Here is a 16,222-nt window from a genome sequence, read left to right as displayed (position 1 = left end):
CAGTGATCGCAGTGTACTGATGTGGAATTTACTTAAAGATTTAATTACCATCAGGGGTAAAGGAAAGGGTTTTTGCTTTCGTAAAGGTGACTGCAGTGGGCTCACACAGTTTTTAAATTCTATATAGTGGGACCAACCGATGATGTTACCAACAGCAAATTCTAAATGGGAAGCATTAAAGGAATTAATCGTGGAAGCTACTAGGCTTTTCATACCGATTAAGAAATACCATTCAAGTTTTAGGCCTAAATGGATATCAGATGAACTAAGGAGATTCGTGACAGAGAAGAAAAATGCATGGGATGCATATAAATTATCAGGCGACACAGAAGCCTATGGCAGATATAAGCTAGTCTGTAATCAAGTCCCAAAGGAGATTAGGCAAGCGAAGGCAGATTACGAGAAATGTTTGGAAAAGGATGCAAAGACTTCTTTACTTGTATAAATTCTAGAAGGAAAGGGATGAATCAGATTAGACCCTGTGATATTGATGGTTCGACTGTTGATGATCCTGCTCAGGTAGCTTACAAACTGAATAAGTATCATCTACAATTCACACATGAGGAATTCTCTAGGAAAGTGGAGGACAGGGAGTTTAATGATTTTGTAATAACTGAGAGAAAAGTGGAGGAGAAATTGTTGAAGTTAAACATAAGAAAGGCACCTGGGGTGGATGGGATCTATCCAGTTATATTAAAGGAGGCGGCAAAGCAACTAATCAAACCCTTAGCCATAATTATGAGAGCATCCTTGGACTCAGGGGAGGTCCCCACGGACTGGAGATGTGCAAATGTATCCCCAATTCACAAAGGGGGATCGAAGGGTGACACGAGTAATTACAGACCAGTTAGTTTAACTTCTGTTCCGGGTAAAATAATGGAGTCGCTGGTTAAAGATGCATTGCAGGATCATCTAGACAAGACTGCAGCAATAATTCAGACACAGCATGGGTTTGTTAAGGGAAAGTCTTGTCTGACAAATTTGATAGGATATTATGATGCAGTCACAAAAGAACTAGATACAAAAATAATTCTGATATCATATATTTGGATTTCAGGAAAGCTTTTGATACTGTTGCGCATTGAAGACTACTGTACAAATTGGAGCAGTATGGTATTAAAGGCAAGTTTCTACAATGTATGAAAGGGTGGTTGAGTGGGAGAAGAAAGAGAGTGGTAATCATTAGCATTAGCAGAGGCATTTGATGCAAGAAAGCAAGCTTATGTGGCATCAGCCAAAAAAAAAAAAAAAAAAAAAAAAACCACTTCACCCCTCTGTTCGTTCAAAATACCTGTCAATGGAAGCTGCTCTTCGTGGACTAATGTTATTAGTGGAGTGCCCGAGGGTTCGATGTTGGGCACACTGTTGTTTTTTTTAATATTTATTAATGATATTGATGAAGATATATCAGGCTTAATAATCAATTATACAGATGATACTCAAGTTGGCAGGGTTGTTGATGACAGTAATGGCAGTGTGCTACTGTAACAGGATCTAGTAAAGTTGGGCAGATGGGCTGAGAAGTGGCAAATGAAGTTTAACATCGACAAATGCCAAGTACCGCATATGGGTAGAAGTAACCACAGAGAAACATACCAACTGTGTGGTACTACACCTAGGGTCATAGAAAATTAAAAAGACCTGGGAGTAATTGTGCAGTCAGATATGAAGTTTTCTGAGCCGTGCAGACAGGCGGCCAGAGCAAGTCATGGGGTGTTGTCAATGATATATAGGAATTTTGCTAGTAGGGAAAAGGAGGTGATCATCCCTTTGTGTTAGGCAATGGTCAGGCCAAGCCTTGAGTACCAAGTCTGTAGACCTCATTGTAAGAAGGATGTAGAGTTGCTTGAGCGAATACAGAGAAGGGCTACATAAAGACTAGACACCTGCGAGGTGATCTGATTGAGGTGTATAAGACCTGGAATAGATTGAGCAGGCTCAATTCTTATGGGATTCTTCCTTTTGCTCAGATTAAGAACCTGAGGGAGCATAAATTCAAACTGAGGAAAGACAGTTGTAGAATAGATGTGCGGAAATTTTCCTTTAGCCAGCGGGTAGTTGATTGCTGGAACAAACTTCCATCTACGGTTGTGGAAGTTGTTAGCTTAAATAACTTCAAAGAGGAACTGGACAAAATTTTAGAGGGATTGGATGTGTGCAATGGGTTCTTTTTTTTTTTTTTTTTTTTTTTGCTGATGCTATATAAACTTGCTTTCGTGCATGACATGCCTCTACTACTACTATAACAAAGAACGTTTTAGAATCATGGTTAGGTTATTCCGATACGTGCTGTTACCTTTTACTTTATTGACAAAAGAAAATTCTATTAAGATACTTAATTAATTACTTCCTGCAATTTTTACCTTAACTAAGAATAGATTTTTCCCATTCAGTGAAGTGGTTAGTTTTCTATATTCTCGCTTTTCCGTAGCGTAGTGTTTTAGCAATGAAAGAATAGATAGCAGTAGGAAGAATAGAATTGACGGTAACAACAGGTAGGTCAGTTAATGTCATGAGAAAATGAAACAAAAAGGCAAAGAAGAAAATGATAAAGGTATGCAGAAAGTTCAAGTGAAAAAGGAAAATGTGATGAAGGAACTTTTGCGGTTCAAATGTAGAGATTGTATAAATTGGATTTTAATGTAAAGCATTAAATTATTTGTTGCGGGATTTAATCTCGTGTGAGTGCGCAATGCCATAACTTTAATTGATAAATTATATACATGTAATAAGGAAATTGTCAGATGGAAAATATAAGTTTAAGTTGCACACATTGCGACCAGTAAAGTTAAGTTTAAGTTACTGAAATAACAAATTCCCCACCCATAACTAATATCATTTTCTTACAGTAACAAACTATTAAAACACGGTTATTCTATATATTACATCTTTTTATATGAATTTTCTGATATTCAAAAATATTTGACTACTACGATGTGCGTAATTTGAGTCTGGGATGCATTCCCTTTTTTAATAATTTGCATCTTCTCCTTCCAATGACAATAATGTAAAATTGCTTCATCTTTGATTTTTTGGTTAAATCTATATTTCCCCTTTTAAATTATTACGCTAACCTCACTAAACTTCGAAAAAAACCATCTATCGATAAATGCCTTCCTTAATTGGTGAAGTCAAAAGCTAATACGCAAGTTTTTCCATCAAAACTCTGAAAGGCAGAAGAAACAGAGCTATGGATGATTTGTAAAATAAATTCGCCAAATAACTTCCTGTCTTTGACGCATTAAAGACAGAAGTTGGTTAAAATAAAGAAGAAAAAATTGTCTTGCAAAAGCGTAAACGTAGCAGCAAGGTTGAGTAAAGTCAGAAAGCCGTACTGAGCATTCTATAAACGTGGCATTTTTACGTGCGCGAAGGGAGTTCTCCGGACAGTTACTGTAGTTAATAGCGATTACAAATTATCGTATATTAACTAGCATCATAGTTCGCACGGAAGTTCTTTCTCCGTAATTGACCGTGACAAAAGAAATTCTTCGATCTCATCAACTGAAGCAATGGTAACCCATTGAGAACAGCTGGTGAAAATGAATTGTAGCCCTCCACACACTGTTAATGTTCCCGATATTAATAAAAGCTTGCGTGCAATTTCGCGATCATCTGCAGATGAACGTTTTCCTTATGCGCATGGCTGCTGCCTGACCACCATGACCAAAGATGATGACATTTCATTGGCATATAGATTCAACACCTCGCTAACGGATCCTTACTTGCGCTGTATTACGCGCCACAGTCAAAAATAACTAGTGGAGAAAACTATCGGGAATTATTAGAAATAGCCCAATAGCAGAAAACTGTGATCTGGGGATAGTGAAGCGGAACCCTTTTATGATAGTGATAAATACTGACTTCATTAATGCGGCGAAAATAATACACCATCTGAGCGCTTTTGGCAGGATGAAGATTCGCTTGGTGTGTCCTCTTAACACAGGAATGGCATATTTTAAACTACTACATAATGGAATAGCATTCACTCTCCTAAGTATTCTGGCGCATTTCCTTGATAGGGAATTTGAAAGAAACTTTGAAACATCGGGAATTTCCAAAATATTTTAATTGGATAGGAAAGCTCATCGAGGAAAACTTTTTCGATATTTGCCTGTTTCATCAAAAATTCATCTTAAATTTAAGAAAGAAGTGCATATAAATTGAATAAATTTATTACAAGTAATCCTTCACTGTTAAAAATATCTGAAAAGTTTATCTGGGGCAAATTTATCCTCCTCCCAAATCACGAGTTCGGTAAACTGCTTAAAATCAAATTGCTAACTTGGAGTATTTAAATCCAATAAGCATATCAGCTGAAATTAGAATTCATTATCGTCCACGTACTGTTTAATGCAGAAGGATCGTATTCGCCTGCAGAATCAGGCTGCCTACCTCAAAATTAATACCCGCACCAACGGTGCCCAAAATTGTCATCTTTTTGAATATGAACTGATTTATCATCAAGCGTTTCACCTGCTCTTCTACTCTCTTTATTAGCACGGCTAAATGGTTTATATGTTTAATTTATGCAGTTTCTGTTACTACGAAACAGCTGATACACTGGCTAGTTGAGTAAAAAAAAAAAAAAAAAAAAAAAACTCTTCTTCTCCTTCGGTTCTCTACCTACGCAGATTCGGACTGCAGTGACTGTTTCCCCTTGTCTTGGCTTTTCTCTTCACCAAATCATGGCTGCCTTTTCAAATCTGATCTAGCAATCCAACTCTTCTTCCTACTAGTCTTTCTTTCTGCGCATTTTTGTTCTGCAACACTTTGTTCTGTTGCTTTTTTTGGTAGCCAGCTCTTTCTTCCCAGCGCTCTCGCTCTCTCAGATTTCAGTATTCTATCCACCACACCCTTATTCCAGTTATCCCCAGTTTTTTTTTTTTTTTTTTTTTTCATTTCTATATTTAACATCTGTGTTTCTGCTGTGAACCGTAACCACAGAGGGGAGGGGGGGGGGTTACGATACACAGCAGAATATCTACTATTTTTTTTTCCTTAATTCGTTCTTGAGATTTCGTCTTACCAAGTCTCTTTCCCTATGACATTCTTTATTTCCTCGAAGCTTTTTTTTTTTTTTTTTGTTTATTTTGTCATTATGCTTCTTGGGTATTTGTATATCTGGACTTATTTCAATTCCATTACTTACTTTACTTTCTTGATAATATTTATTGCTCTCTGTGGGTCTCCGTTATGTTTCAGGTGAGCTTCGTCATCTTCAAATCTTGCTACCATAATGAATTCCCCGTCTATATTTATTCCTTTCTCATCAGAATCTAGATATGAAAAAAGGCTGTTTAAGCATGGGTAATATGCATCTTCATCATTCTTCTTCTACCCAGGTAGTATGCATACATCGTTTCATTGTATCTCATATTGTGAATACTTTCACAACGAATTGCCTAGGTATTGCCCTACTTCGAATAAGTAACGCTTCTCTGGTAGAGAGGACTACTGTTACTTATTCTCAGATGGGTCCACCACCCAGACGGCACCGTTTCGAAGCTGGTTGGCTTCATCGTCGGTCATTCGAAGTAGTACAATATCTAGGAAACTCGTTGTGAAGGTATTCACAATATGAGATATAATAAAACGATGCATCACACTACTTGGGTAGTAGAAATGATGGAGATGCATTACCCATGGTTAAACAGCCTTTTCATACTCTGACATTTTGTCAAGAAATATATTTAGACTCTAGATAAATTTTAAGCAACCATGGTGACAAAAACATCCTTTTCTCACTCCCCTTACGATTTCTACCTGTATAGACTCGTCTCCATTAAACCTCCCAATTTGTTCGTCTCAAATATAATTCTTTATTCATATTCCTATTGTTACCAGACTATTTTTCATCGGCTCGATCAAAATGTTATCAAAGTCGGCAAAGCATATCACTCTGCCTCTACCAATTTCTAGACTTGTTTCTGCGTGAACTTCAAGACGTACCATTTTCTTTCTCTTTCCACATCCTCCTCTGAATCCAAGTTGATTTCCAATATAGCCACATTATTTTATCCACGCTTTATATCTTTCTGTGATGATTTTTAAAAACCTTATAATTAGACCTGAAATTAGACTGAGGGTCTTAAATCTTTTTTACTCTGTGATTTAAATACTGAGATTAAATGGAATAGTGAAATTTAAATGGATTGCAGGAGATCATGTGGTCAAACCTTTTTTTTTTTTTAAATCTGTTGGTAGATCTGTCTGTGCTCTACTCCCCTCGTTAAAGTGTAAACAATCAATATAGAATTGTTTCACATGATCTTTATCTATAAAAGGACTTGAGTCCGTATTTTATCGAACATTCAGAAAAAGTCAGTCGAACAGTCCCCACGTTTCACAATGAAATAACGCATTTGAAGAAGCGTTATAATGTTATTTATACAAGTTGTAAATGTTATTTATTAGTAATATGGCGCCACAACTCAGCCGGCTGTTTCGGTGCTTATTTGCACCTTATCGATGGGAGGCAAAGTAACATTCCTTGTTTCAATCCAGAGAAGTAAAATTACATTCACGGTTTTAGCAGCATCAAATACGGTTGGGTTCTTCACTGCTGCTGCGCAATTGTGATTTTTTTTGTTGTAATCCAACTAAGAATTAATTGAAAGTATATCTCTCTCTCTCCATTCATTTCTTATCAGGCACGCAATAAAATTGTTACTTACAAATTAAGAAACGGTGGGCTGCACGAAATTTTTGCCCAAATAAATTTAAGCAGAGCGCAGCGTTTTTTGTTTTGTTTTTTTCTTTATTACAAATCAGTAATTGGAATTAGTTATTCCCACCTATGTCTTTCTCTCAAGATATTAAAATTATGAAAATAATCATTGAGTTGATTTAACAGTTTCAAATTTACCAGTTTCAATGAATTGTGCTGAAACACAACACACTCAAGCGGGTAAAATCTATTTAAAACGAAAAAAATATGTAGAATTCGTTTTAAAACTGTCACGTGAGTATAATAAAATCACGATTGCGCTTATTAAAAATCATTATGAATGAAGCAAAAAACAGAAAATTTCAATTCTCTCTTCTATATAATACCAACCACTCTAATATGATGCGCGAAAACTTCACTGTAAAAAAAATAACTCCAAATTCAACGATACATTAAATTACTACAAATAAAAATTTATAAAACGGCCAATTTACACTGTTTTTTAGCAGAATGTTTCAGTATAGCTGGCATTATTACGGAAGTGCATGAATAATCTACCAGTTCTGAAGAGGTTTTTTTCACAGATGCATCAAACTTTTTTCTATTATTATTATTATCTGACTTGTTCTTTTACTTTTTGTATCATCCTTGAATTTACTTTCCATAAACGAGATTTATCTCTGCATTTCGGTAATTCTAACAGTCTTCGCACATTTTAAAAACAACGCACAAAACTTGAGCCAAATCCCCAAGAAGAATTAAATGAAAACTAATTTTACGCGTTTGATGAAAATACAGTATCTTTTATTGGCAGATAAAAAAGAGTGACATCTAACAAGCAGCAGAATATTGGAAATTATTTATACGCTGTATAGGCAGGCAGGACTGTATAATGTGCAAATAATAAACGCAGATTACTGCAATTTTCTCTCATTACTTATTTCCTGATCCTATTATTTTATCAGATAGAGGACATTTAGAATTAATTAGCCGAAAAAATCGAATATCCAAATATCCTCGGTCTCAACTGTTTCAGATTACCGGAACTCTCCTTTTCAGGAAACCTAAGACTGTTATTACATGCTTTTATAACTTGGGCAGTGCCTTTCCAAATCCAAGTTTTCTCACTGTGCACAAATGAAAAGTGCCCAAAGCGAAAGACAGTTTTGAAAACGTTATCGGACTTTAAATTTCTGTACCTTTGTATGTATAAAAAGGAGGCAGCATAAACAACTGCATTTACATTTTACGGTAAGGCAACGCAAGCTGAAACATGTTCACTTTAGGTATAATGGCATTTAACTTTTAAAATAGCAATAAAAAGAGAAAATTTATGTACTGCTAATCATCATTTTATAAATTAAAGTCATAAATTATAGCTGTATGAGAACAAACTCAAAAGAGAAAACTGGACAACTTAAAAATTAAAAACAGTTACAGACCAGTCCAACGTTTCTGGTGTTAACGTCCTATGGTATGGAATTTGATTTCATTCCAAGATATCCCCACCCATACAAATCGGGGATTGGATATCTTGCAGCCTTTGGCTGCAAGATATCCCTTCTGTAGCTTGTGTGGGATTCACTTGCTGACACAAACAGCATCCTTGCTGCCTACGTTAGATTTATCGCTGACACTGACTGGCTCTCCCACAGCCAGTATGAGATTTGTCAACTAACGCTGTCAGTGACTTGTCCAGCGTGGGATACCTGCTGACCCCGACCTTCGGGATGGGATTCTTTTTGTTGACGCCTTTTCGGGTTATATTCACCCCACCAAGTGAGATGATAACCTTGCTGACACTAGGGCTCTTGCTCTGGTGTGAGATCTTGGGAATGTCACCTACTTTTATCATCTACTTTAATCTTTTCCCTTCCTTCCTCTGATAACTCCAACTAATTTCTTTGCTGACCCCTATCCACAGGAATGGGAATAGGCAGATACCTCCCTGTTTCTCCTATCTGCATCTATTTCCCAGCTTTCTTTTCTCCGGTCTGCCCTTCCTCCCACACCCAGGTAGGACTGAAGACATCCTGTCAGAGCTGTCTCCAGTCAACAAAATTATTACACCAGATGCTTAAGTTGCACTCATTCAAAGAACAACTTAAATTCTATAATCGTAACCTATTTTAATAGGATTTCTTTCTCTAACACATTGACACTATTAGATCAGACAAGTTAAACCATCTTCACCATATTAATAAAAAGAAGCAATCTCAAGATACAATATACAATCAGTCGCCAGTGCCTGTACAATTCACACAGACATAAGAGTGGGAGGGCTAATTCTATTTTCAAATTCATACAGCTTAATCAATCAATCACCTACATAACATTTTGCTCCTGAGCGAGTAATAATTACTTAACTATAATGATTAGGCGCCTCCGTAGCCAAGTGGGCAGGAGCAGCAGTGTGTAGCACACGCTTCTTGATTAGACTGGGGTTCGAGCCCGTCACCACCAAATATGGAGGATGCGAAAAGGTCAGGGAATGACCACCGCATATCCCTGGAGCAATATGGCCTTAGTTGCTAATAATCCTAAAAAAAAAAAAACCAAACTAAAGTGATTTACAAAAAATCCGCATCCGAATACGAAATGATTAGGTGTGCTCTATAATTCTTTGAATAATCCGACTCGCGGTACAATGGTAGACCTTGACCGTCATATTACCCAGTATAGAAACAAAGGAAGTATAAGGCGTTGGGCTGCGATTGGAGGTGGCAGAGTGGATCTCATTGCATATAAATGTCTCTTGAATTTCGCGAAATTAGAGATCATTCCAACGAAATGCAGGCAATGCATTTTCACGCCCAACACTTGTTGGGATAATGTGCAGTATTCTGGATGAGTGCTGCGATGAAAAAGGTTAAAAAAAATCAAGTACTGGTTTTCTCCCGATGGAACAAGTTGGACTCCAAAGTAGCAACATGTCGTCTTCACAGCTATAAATGGTGCGTGTAATAGCAAGGAATAGTGTGTTGCTCTTGGGATTGCTTATCGAAGGTAGCATCTCACAAGGGAGAAAATGAAGGAGATTAAATTTTACGTTCATCCGTTTATTAGGGAGGTGTTGATGGCACCAATATTTTGGCAATAAATCTTTGTTTTTGTGTTAATTCATTAAGTGCCGAAAGCAGCGACTGCTCGTCACTATTTTCAGTATAAAAAAAAAAAAAAAAAACCAGACTTTGTAAACGGCGAAGCATGACGAAGGAATTTGTAAAAGAAAAATCTTCTGCACTGACGAAACGCTCTCTTTCTTTGGGATCAATAAGTCAATGTGAAGAAATTCAGTAACCTTCGACGCCCTCTTTTGTCATATTCCTTAAACAAAACCTCGGCATTATTACAATTTTGTTAACACCACGTACATGCATCCCAGAAAAGTCGATAACAAAAATGCATTTTCCTTCCGGCACCAGATCCGAAACCGCTTTAAAAGTAGAAAACAGCGGATCAATAGAAACATTGAGAGTGGAACCAAAATAGCACGATAATAGCTTAGGCAACCAATTATGATTTACCAGTGATGAATAACTAATGATATTAAACTACAATTTGTGCTGTCCCGGTAGATGAATGAGCCTTAGACAAATAATCGGGTCTGCACAAGCGAGACTTGATGCTGTGAAAGGTAAGTGCATGTAACAGCTGGAATACTAACCGAAAAGGAACAAAGCGATGATACGAATTTGCATCCTCAAAACTAAAACTTTCCTGACTAATTAAGATCAGAGTCCCTTAGATATTTCGGCCTCAAGTTTCTCGGAAATCAGAATTCTGCGTTACCAAATGAAATTATCAAGTTTCTGTCAAATAGCAACAAATCAGTGAGTGAGAAGACCTTTCGTTTCGGTATGCGAACAGACCTGGTTAATGGGATGCTATTGAAAATACACTGGAGAATGTTATTATTGAGTAAATTCATGTCTCCAGTTCTACGAAGTTGTATCCCATACCGAACTATAGGAACCAAGAATCCCTAAAGGCGTAACCGTATACTCGTACGATAACATGTTGGTGTCATAGGTAATAAATGAATATGATTACCAACACTCTAATTACTTATATTTATTATCAAAGACTGATTTGTTTTCCTTTGCTTAATATTCTAACCTCCTTTCACCTTGTCTACCACATTCAGACAGAAAATTGTGCATCCTGCGCTTTAATCCTATTCTGAATGTTATCCTAAATACATAAACCCCATTAATGATTAACAAAGCCTAATAATTAATCCTGATTAATTAACAAAGTTTAAAAATTAATCCCAGTTCAGAGACTAATATTTAATAATTAAATAGGTAATGTAATTTTAAATTTCTTAAGCCTTTTCTGGGCCATAAATAAATTACAGTACAACAGCCAAAACTACAACCAACTGTATACACTTAAAAGAGAATTAAACACGTTTAATTTCTTCTACCTGATGTTGACGAAAGTCAGTCTAGTTTTCTCATTAGCTGTAAGCTAACTTCTCGTAATTGTTAAAATATTTTAATTGGTACACGCATCCTAGTCTGGTACTAACTGACAGTTCAGAATTATCTGAACATTGGTTCGGATAATTACATTCCACTGAAATTATATTAAATTGAAGTTAAAACAAACAGATGTATTAATAAAAGAATACACCTTTTATTAGAACTCCATTATTAAAAATTCACTATTCCACCAAAGTTGGAATGGTCATTCCACTATAAAATGTCTTTAAACTAGTCCTAGAACACCTATGTTGCTTTAACTTTTGGTCGGACAGCATGTAAAATTTAAATAAGATAAAAAATCTTTCACTAAAATGCGAATCCGGCATTCTGTCAAACAGAATGCCGAGTTTGCTTGTGTTCACCACTAAGTGATCAGTCTTCTGCAGAACTAATGTGTGGCTTGTTGTTCATTAAAAATTGGCCATTTTTATCCCGACTACTTTGGCATCATTTATTAGCAGAATTAACATTATAAACAGTATAATTCTATGCACGATTCTCTGCAACTTAGTTTATCCTGGGTCATTATGGAATTTACAAATTAATTCTTGATTTAATGTTCTAAATATTGACATAAATTTAAAAAAATCAAATATCTTGCTATTAGACATAATTAAGAAAAACTCAGGTTGCATGTAAAACGAGTGTATACACTCGTCTAATTGCGTTACATGCAATTGTGGACTATTTCTTAACATATTTTATTAATCGTGGCATTGACTATGACTAAAAGTAAGTACGTAAAACCTTGGCTAAGCTGAGTCATCTCTCAAGAGCTTATAATTTTTGCAGTTATAGTACACATAACAGCAATTAAAATTGTTCTTATTATGAAGTATTTCAGTGCATTTAAACTGAGTCGATCTGTTTTGTATTTTACAGGTTGGGAATGCAGATGGCATGGCAAGGCATACCTGGTCAGCCACAGATGGCAGCAGCAGCGGCCGCAGCAGCAGCAGCAGCACAGAGCCCTATTGCCCAGGGTCTGCAGCAGCCTGGGATGATTGGTGCCTATCCTATGCAACAATACCAGGCTCAGTAACTCCTTCTGATGGCAGGTGTGCAGACAGGCCTCCCCTCTTCCCTCTCAACAGCAGGAATCAACCCAGCTACCAGAGGACAGCTTTTTTCCATTGGAGCACAGACCGAGGGCACCCCAGGCTTTGTAGACAGATTCTTCTGCACTGGTTTGTTGCTCACAAAAACCACCAGAAATGGCCCAGTCTGTCCGAAGCTTGGGGCTTAAGGCTCTTTGTGGACTTGGTGCTCCTGCTCTTCTTGAGCAATGAGCCATCGATTGTTGGTTTGTATCACGGCTGCCAGCAGGGTATAAGGGAGGGGGAAAGTGTGGGGGGATGTTTGATCTCAACAACAGAAGCTTTAAAGAAATCTGCGGTTCTCAGGCCCCACCTGAATCATTATCGTTGTGTTTGCTGCTAGTTTAATCATGATTTTAAAATACAGAGATGACAGATCTCTTAGTCTAGATCTCTTTGACCAGCTAGTCAGTGTTTCCATTCCTCAGTGGGCCCTGTGAGCAGCAAAGGAACGCTCTGTTGTTCCACGTGCTGTAGAAGCACTGTTCTGTTTATTACAAATATGATAGTTGTTATAACTTAAGTAAAGAATAAGACAATAGTATGTATGTTTTGAATGGAGGATTTTTGGACTTAAATGTCAGAATATAACAGGAACATTTTAAAACATGTGTTGCAGCCAAATTTATAAGAGAAGCTTTTATGTCTTAAATATTCATGTTATGGTGTAAGTTATTTCTTTTCGTCTGAACTACTATAAAAGGAAACAAAATCTCTTTTCTCGTAGTTCAGGTAAGTGATATTTATGTTTGTGTTTCACGAGGAAAAAAAAAAACGTTACTGTTGGCCAGTGTTGTCCACAAAAGAAAAAAAAAAATCTTCACTTTGTAGCATTTTCTAGAGGTGCATTCATGAAAACATTCCAGATCCAGGCTTACACAAGTCGTGTATAGAGTTATTGTTCTAATGCAGTCATACTTTATTATGTAGTTTGCTTTCACTACCAGCCAATTCATATGCTCCTCTAAACAAATGAGTATTTTTGGAGAGAGATGAAAAGAAGTTTTGTTTAACCTCTCCTTATTTTGACAGATATGGTGGTGTAGCCACCTCAAAGAGATGCCTGATATTTTCATACTGTATTTAAATGGTGCATTCAGTTGGTTGCCCTTGACACTGAGGACATTTGTGCAGAAGTGAGAGATTAGCAATTGTGACACACACACACACACTAGTATATAGTGCTGGTGTGAAGAAAACATCGTATGCACAATGTACAAAAAAGTGAGCTGTCTATTTGCGTGTGCCCACTCTACCGTATCGAGTGTTTAGATAAGTAGATACTAAGTTGTAACAAGGGTGGAATCTGCCCCAAACAGTAAATTTCATAACAAACGCAGTAGTTTATAGTAGCTTAGATAGACTAAACTATGCTATCGCATCGCCCACGTAGGACCTGCCAATGCACTAGAACTCCCTCATGTACAGTTTCCTTGTTGAACCAAAGAAAAACCATGTATGTGCGTGTGTAAACTCCTAACTGTTGTGTCCACTGTTTGTAGTTATCCCTCTGCTACAGGAGTACACAGATGAGTATCGTAGTTTAAATATTATTGTGAAAAAAAAAAGGCTTCCGTAGCATGGTTAAAAGGACGGCGTGGGAAATATCGCCAAGCCTGTTGAGACGTTTTTTCTTTTAGTCAAGAGTCTATTTGATGACACAGAAAAGAGAGATAAGTATTATTACACTTGTCACATAGGAAAAAAAGGGTAGAGGTTGTATATACAAGGCTCACTGTTAGCCAGTCTGTTGGAAATTTTTTTTACTTGTTGCTGAAATGAAAACATTTCAAATTAACTTTAAGAAAGAGACACTGTGAAAGGCATGGATGTTTCAACAAGGTTTACTGATGTTCATTTTTTTACATGTTTTGATATTAAATGAATGAAGTTTTTCAAAGCTTACAAAGCTTTTGTGGGAAAAACAAAAACAATCCAAAGGTTAGCAAGTGCTGACTGATGCTTTATGTGTGAAAAAAAAACAAACAAACAACAACCCTGTCTGTCCTTTGACATGTACCTTAGATTGTGGCGACCCCTGTGTTTAGACACCGCAGTCTGTAGACATAGCTCGTGCACAAAATATACCAGTGTGCGCGACCTGTGCGCCAATACTAAGTAGTTAATGCTTTAGTCTGCCCTGCCAATGCTGAAGTTTAGTGTAGTAACGCCAGATGACGCTGGAGTGTATTTATGCTAAGCTCAAACATACAGATGCTGTGTGATTTGGGATTAGGAATGTAGAATCTGAGATAAAAGGATGAAAAATAAAAGTGATAAATTTGTACAGAGCTGTTTCGTTATTTATGAAATTCTAATCCACAACACAACTCTTTTTCACGACTTGCAGCCACACACACGATCCTTTCCAAGTTCCTCCTGACTGCCGTACTAAACGCCAACTGTGTGGATCCGTCTCTGACTTCTAGTTGAAGGTGTTTTGTGTTTTTTTTAATAATAATAATTTTGTTTTGTTAAATAGGTATAATTTTAACTGCACTGTTTAAATTGTCCAATAAGTCATTCATTAAGGCAAGTAAAAACTTCCACAGGAATTCGGACAAACTCTGAGGAGAGACATTTTTTAAAAAAAATTAGAGCCGCTCACTTATGGCAGCGATCTCCAAATTGATTTCCAGTACCCCTCCCCTCCTCTAGGTAGTAACGAAGGGAAAAAACAAAAAAAAAAAAACGTGATTTTTTTGAAAAAAATTTCAGTAAAAGGACAAAACAAAATGTATTTCACTTTGAAATGCGCTGGTGGACCAAATTAAGGTAACCAATCATTTTTCGTTAATGTTTTTATAGTGTAAAAAATTATGGAAATCCTTGTCATTATCATTATGTTTTTATAATGATAAATTAGAAGACAGAAGTTAATGTGCTAATTTTGCATGTCAATTCTGAATATCCATTCCAAACAGACCAATGTGTTCAAAGGGAAACATGAAATTCTGTGATGCCTTTAAAATAATTGCAGCTACCAACTCGCATTATTTCAAGACATTTGCTTCATACTTGCATCAATCCTTCGATTGGTGAAGCAAATAGCAACAAAACCTGCAAAAGACAAGATGTCACTGCTTAGAAGGGCCTAATATGAAAGGGTGAACAAGGTTTGAAGAAAGCCGATCACAGACTGAAGTGGAAGATGGCTGAATGTATCAAGAAAAGTATATTCTTGTTATTGGAAATAATATCAAGAAACTGTAACAGTTTTCAAAAGACCAGAAGAAGGCAGCCATGTGTCATTCAATCCGAAAGTCGACTAGTGGACTTATTCTGCCACTCAAGGACAATTTCTAGGAAAACTTAAGTGGGAAGGCTTAATCAAACTGACTGTATCAGCGCATCTCGCTAACATCCATCCATTGTAGAGCCTCCTCAGTTCAAGTCACCAACATTACATTTGAAATAAAGTTGGATATCACTGTGCAATCTTCTCTGATGAGTTCTAATTCAAGAGTTAGCCAAATTCGGGATGATGTATCATCTGAAAAAAAAAGCGACGAATCCCATTCTAGTGAGCTAGAATATGGTTCCTCGTTTTATCCGATTTTTAAATAGCTACATCTCCAACAGCTGTTCCCATATTTGAACTATGGAAATAGATGTTGGCGATGCAAATATTCAAAGGAGGGAATGATCAACGTGATCACTGGACTTCATGCCGTTGACCAAGCATAGAATGTCCTGGGAAGGCAAACCGAAAGCATTCAACCACCTCCAAAAACTCTCCAGGAATTGAAATTAACTGTTGTGGAGAAGTAGATTTTTTTTGGATTATACTTTGTTAAGCAGCATGCTACTAAACATAGGACAGAAGGATGCGACCTTCACAACCATCAGTCTTTCACATTCCATATCGATTTCGTCTAAATATTTTGTTGAAAATGTAATTTTTTGTTGTTCATGCAATTTTCATGATCCTTATGACAAACTTTCTCCTTTAACACTTATTGATA

At 36.7% G+C, this 16,222-nt stretch overlaps 1 protein-coding gene across 4 annotated transcripts in view; it reads left to right on the top strand.

Moving 5' to 3' along the window:
- Positions 1-14,518, top strand: part of LOC150078422 (cytotoxic granule associated RNA binding protein TIA1-like) — a 695,656-nt gene extending 681,138 nt beyond the window's left edge. For all 4 annotated transcript variants that reach the window (XM_090385386.1, XM_090385385.1, XM_090385387.1 and 1 more), the window contains one exon: positions 12,043-14,518. In XM_090385386.1, the coding sequence (XP_090241512.1) occupies positions 12,043-12,202 (160 nt within the window). In that variant the 3' untranslated portion in view covers positions 12,203-14,518. The remainder of the gene's footprint in view (positions 1-12,042) is intronic.
- The last annotated feature ends 1,704 nt before the right edge of the window (positions 14,519-16,222 follow it).

This window comes from Mastigoproctus giganteus, chromosome 11 (genome assembly GCF_048544385.1).
Source record: "Mastigoproctus giganteus isolate SK-2022 chromosome 11, ASM4854438v1, whole genome shotgun sequence".
Classification (NCBI taxonomy): Eukaryota; Metazoa; Arthropoda; class Arachnida; order Uropygi; family Thelyphonidae; genus Mastigoproctus; species Mastigoproctus giganteus.
The sequence above is the reverse complement of the archived record's forward strand: the minus strand, read 5'-3'. Positions and strand labels throughout refer to the sequence as shown.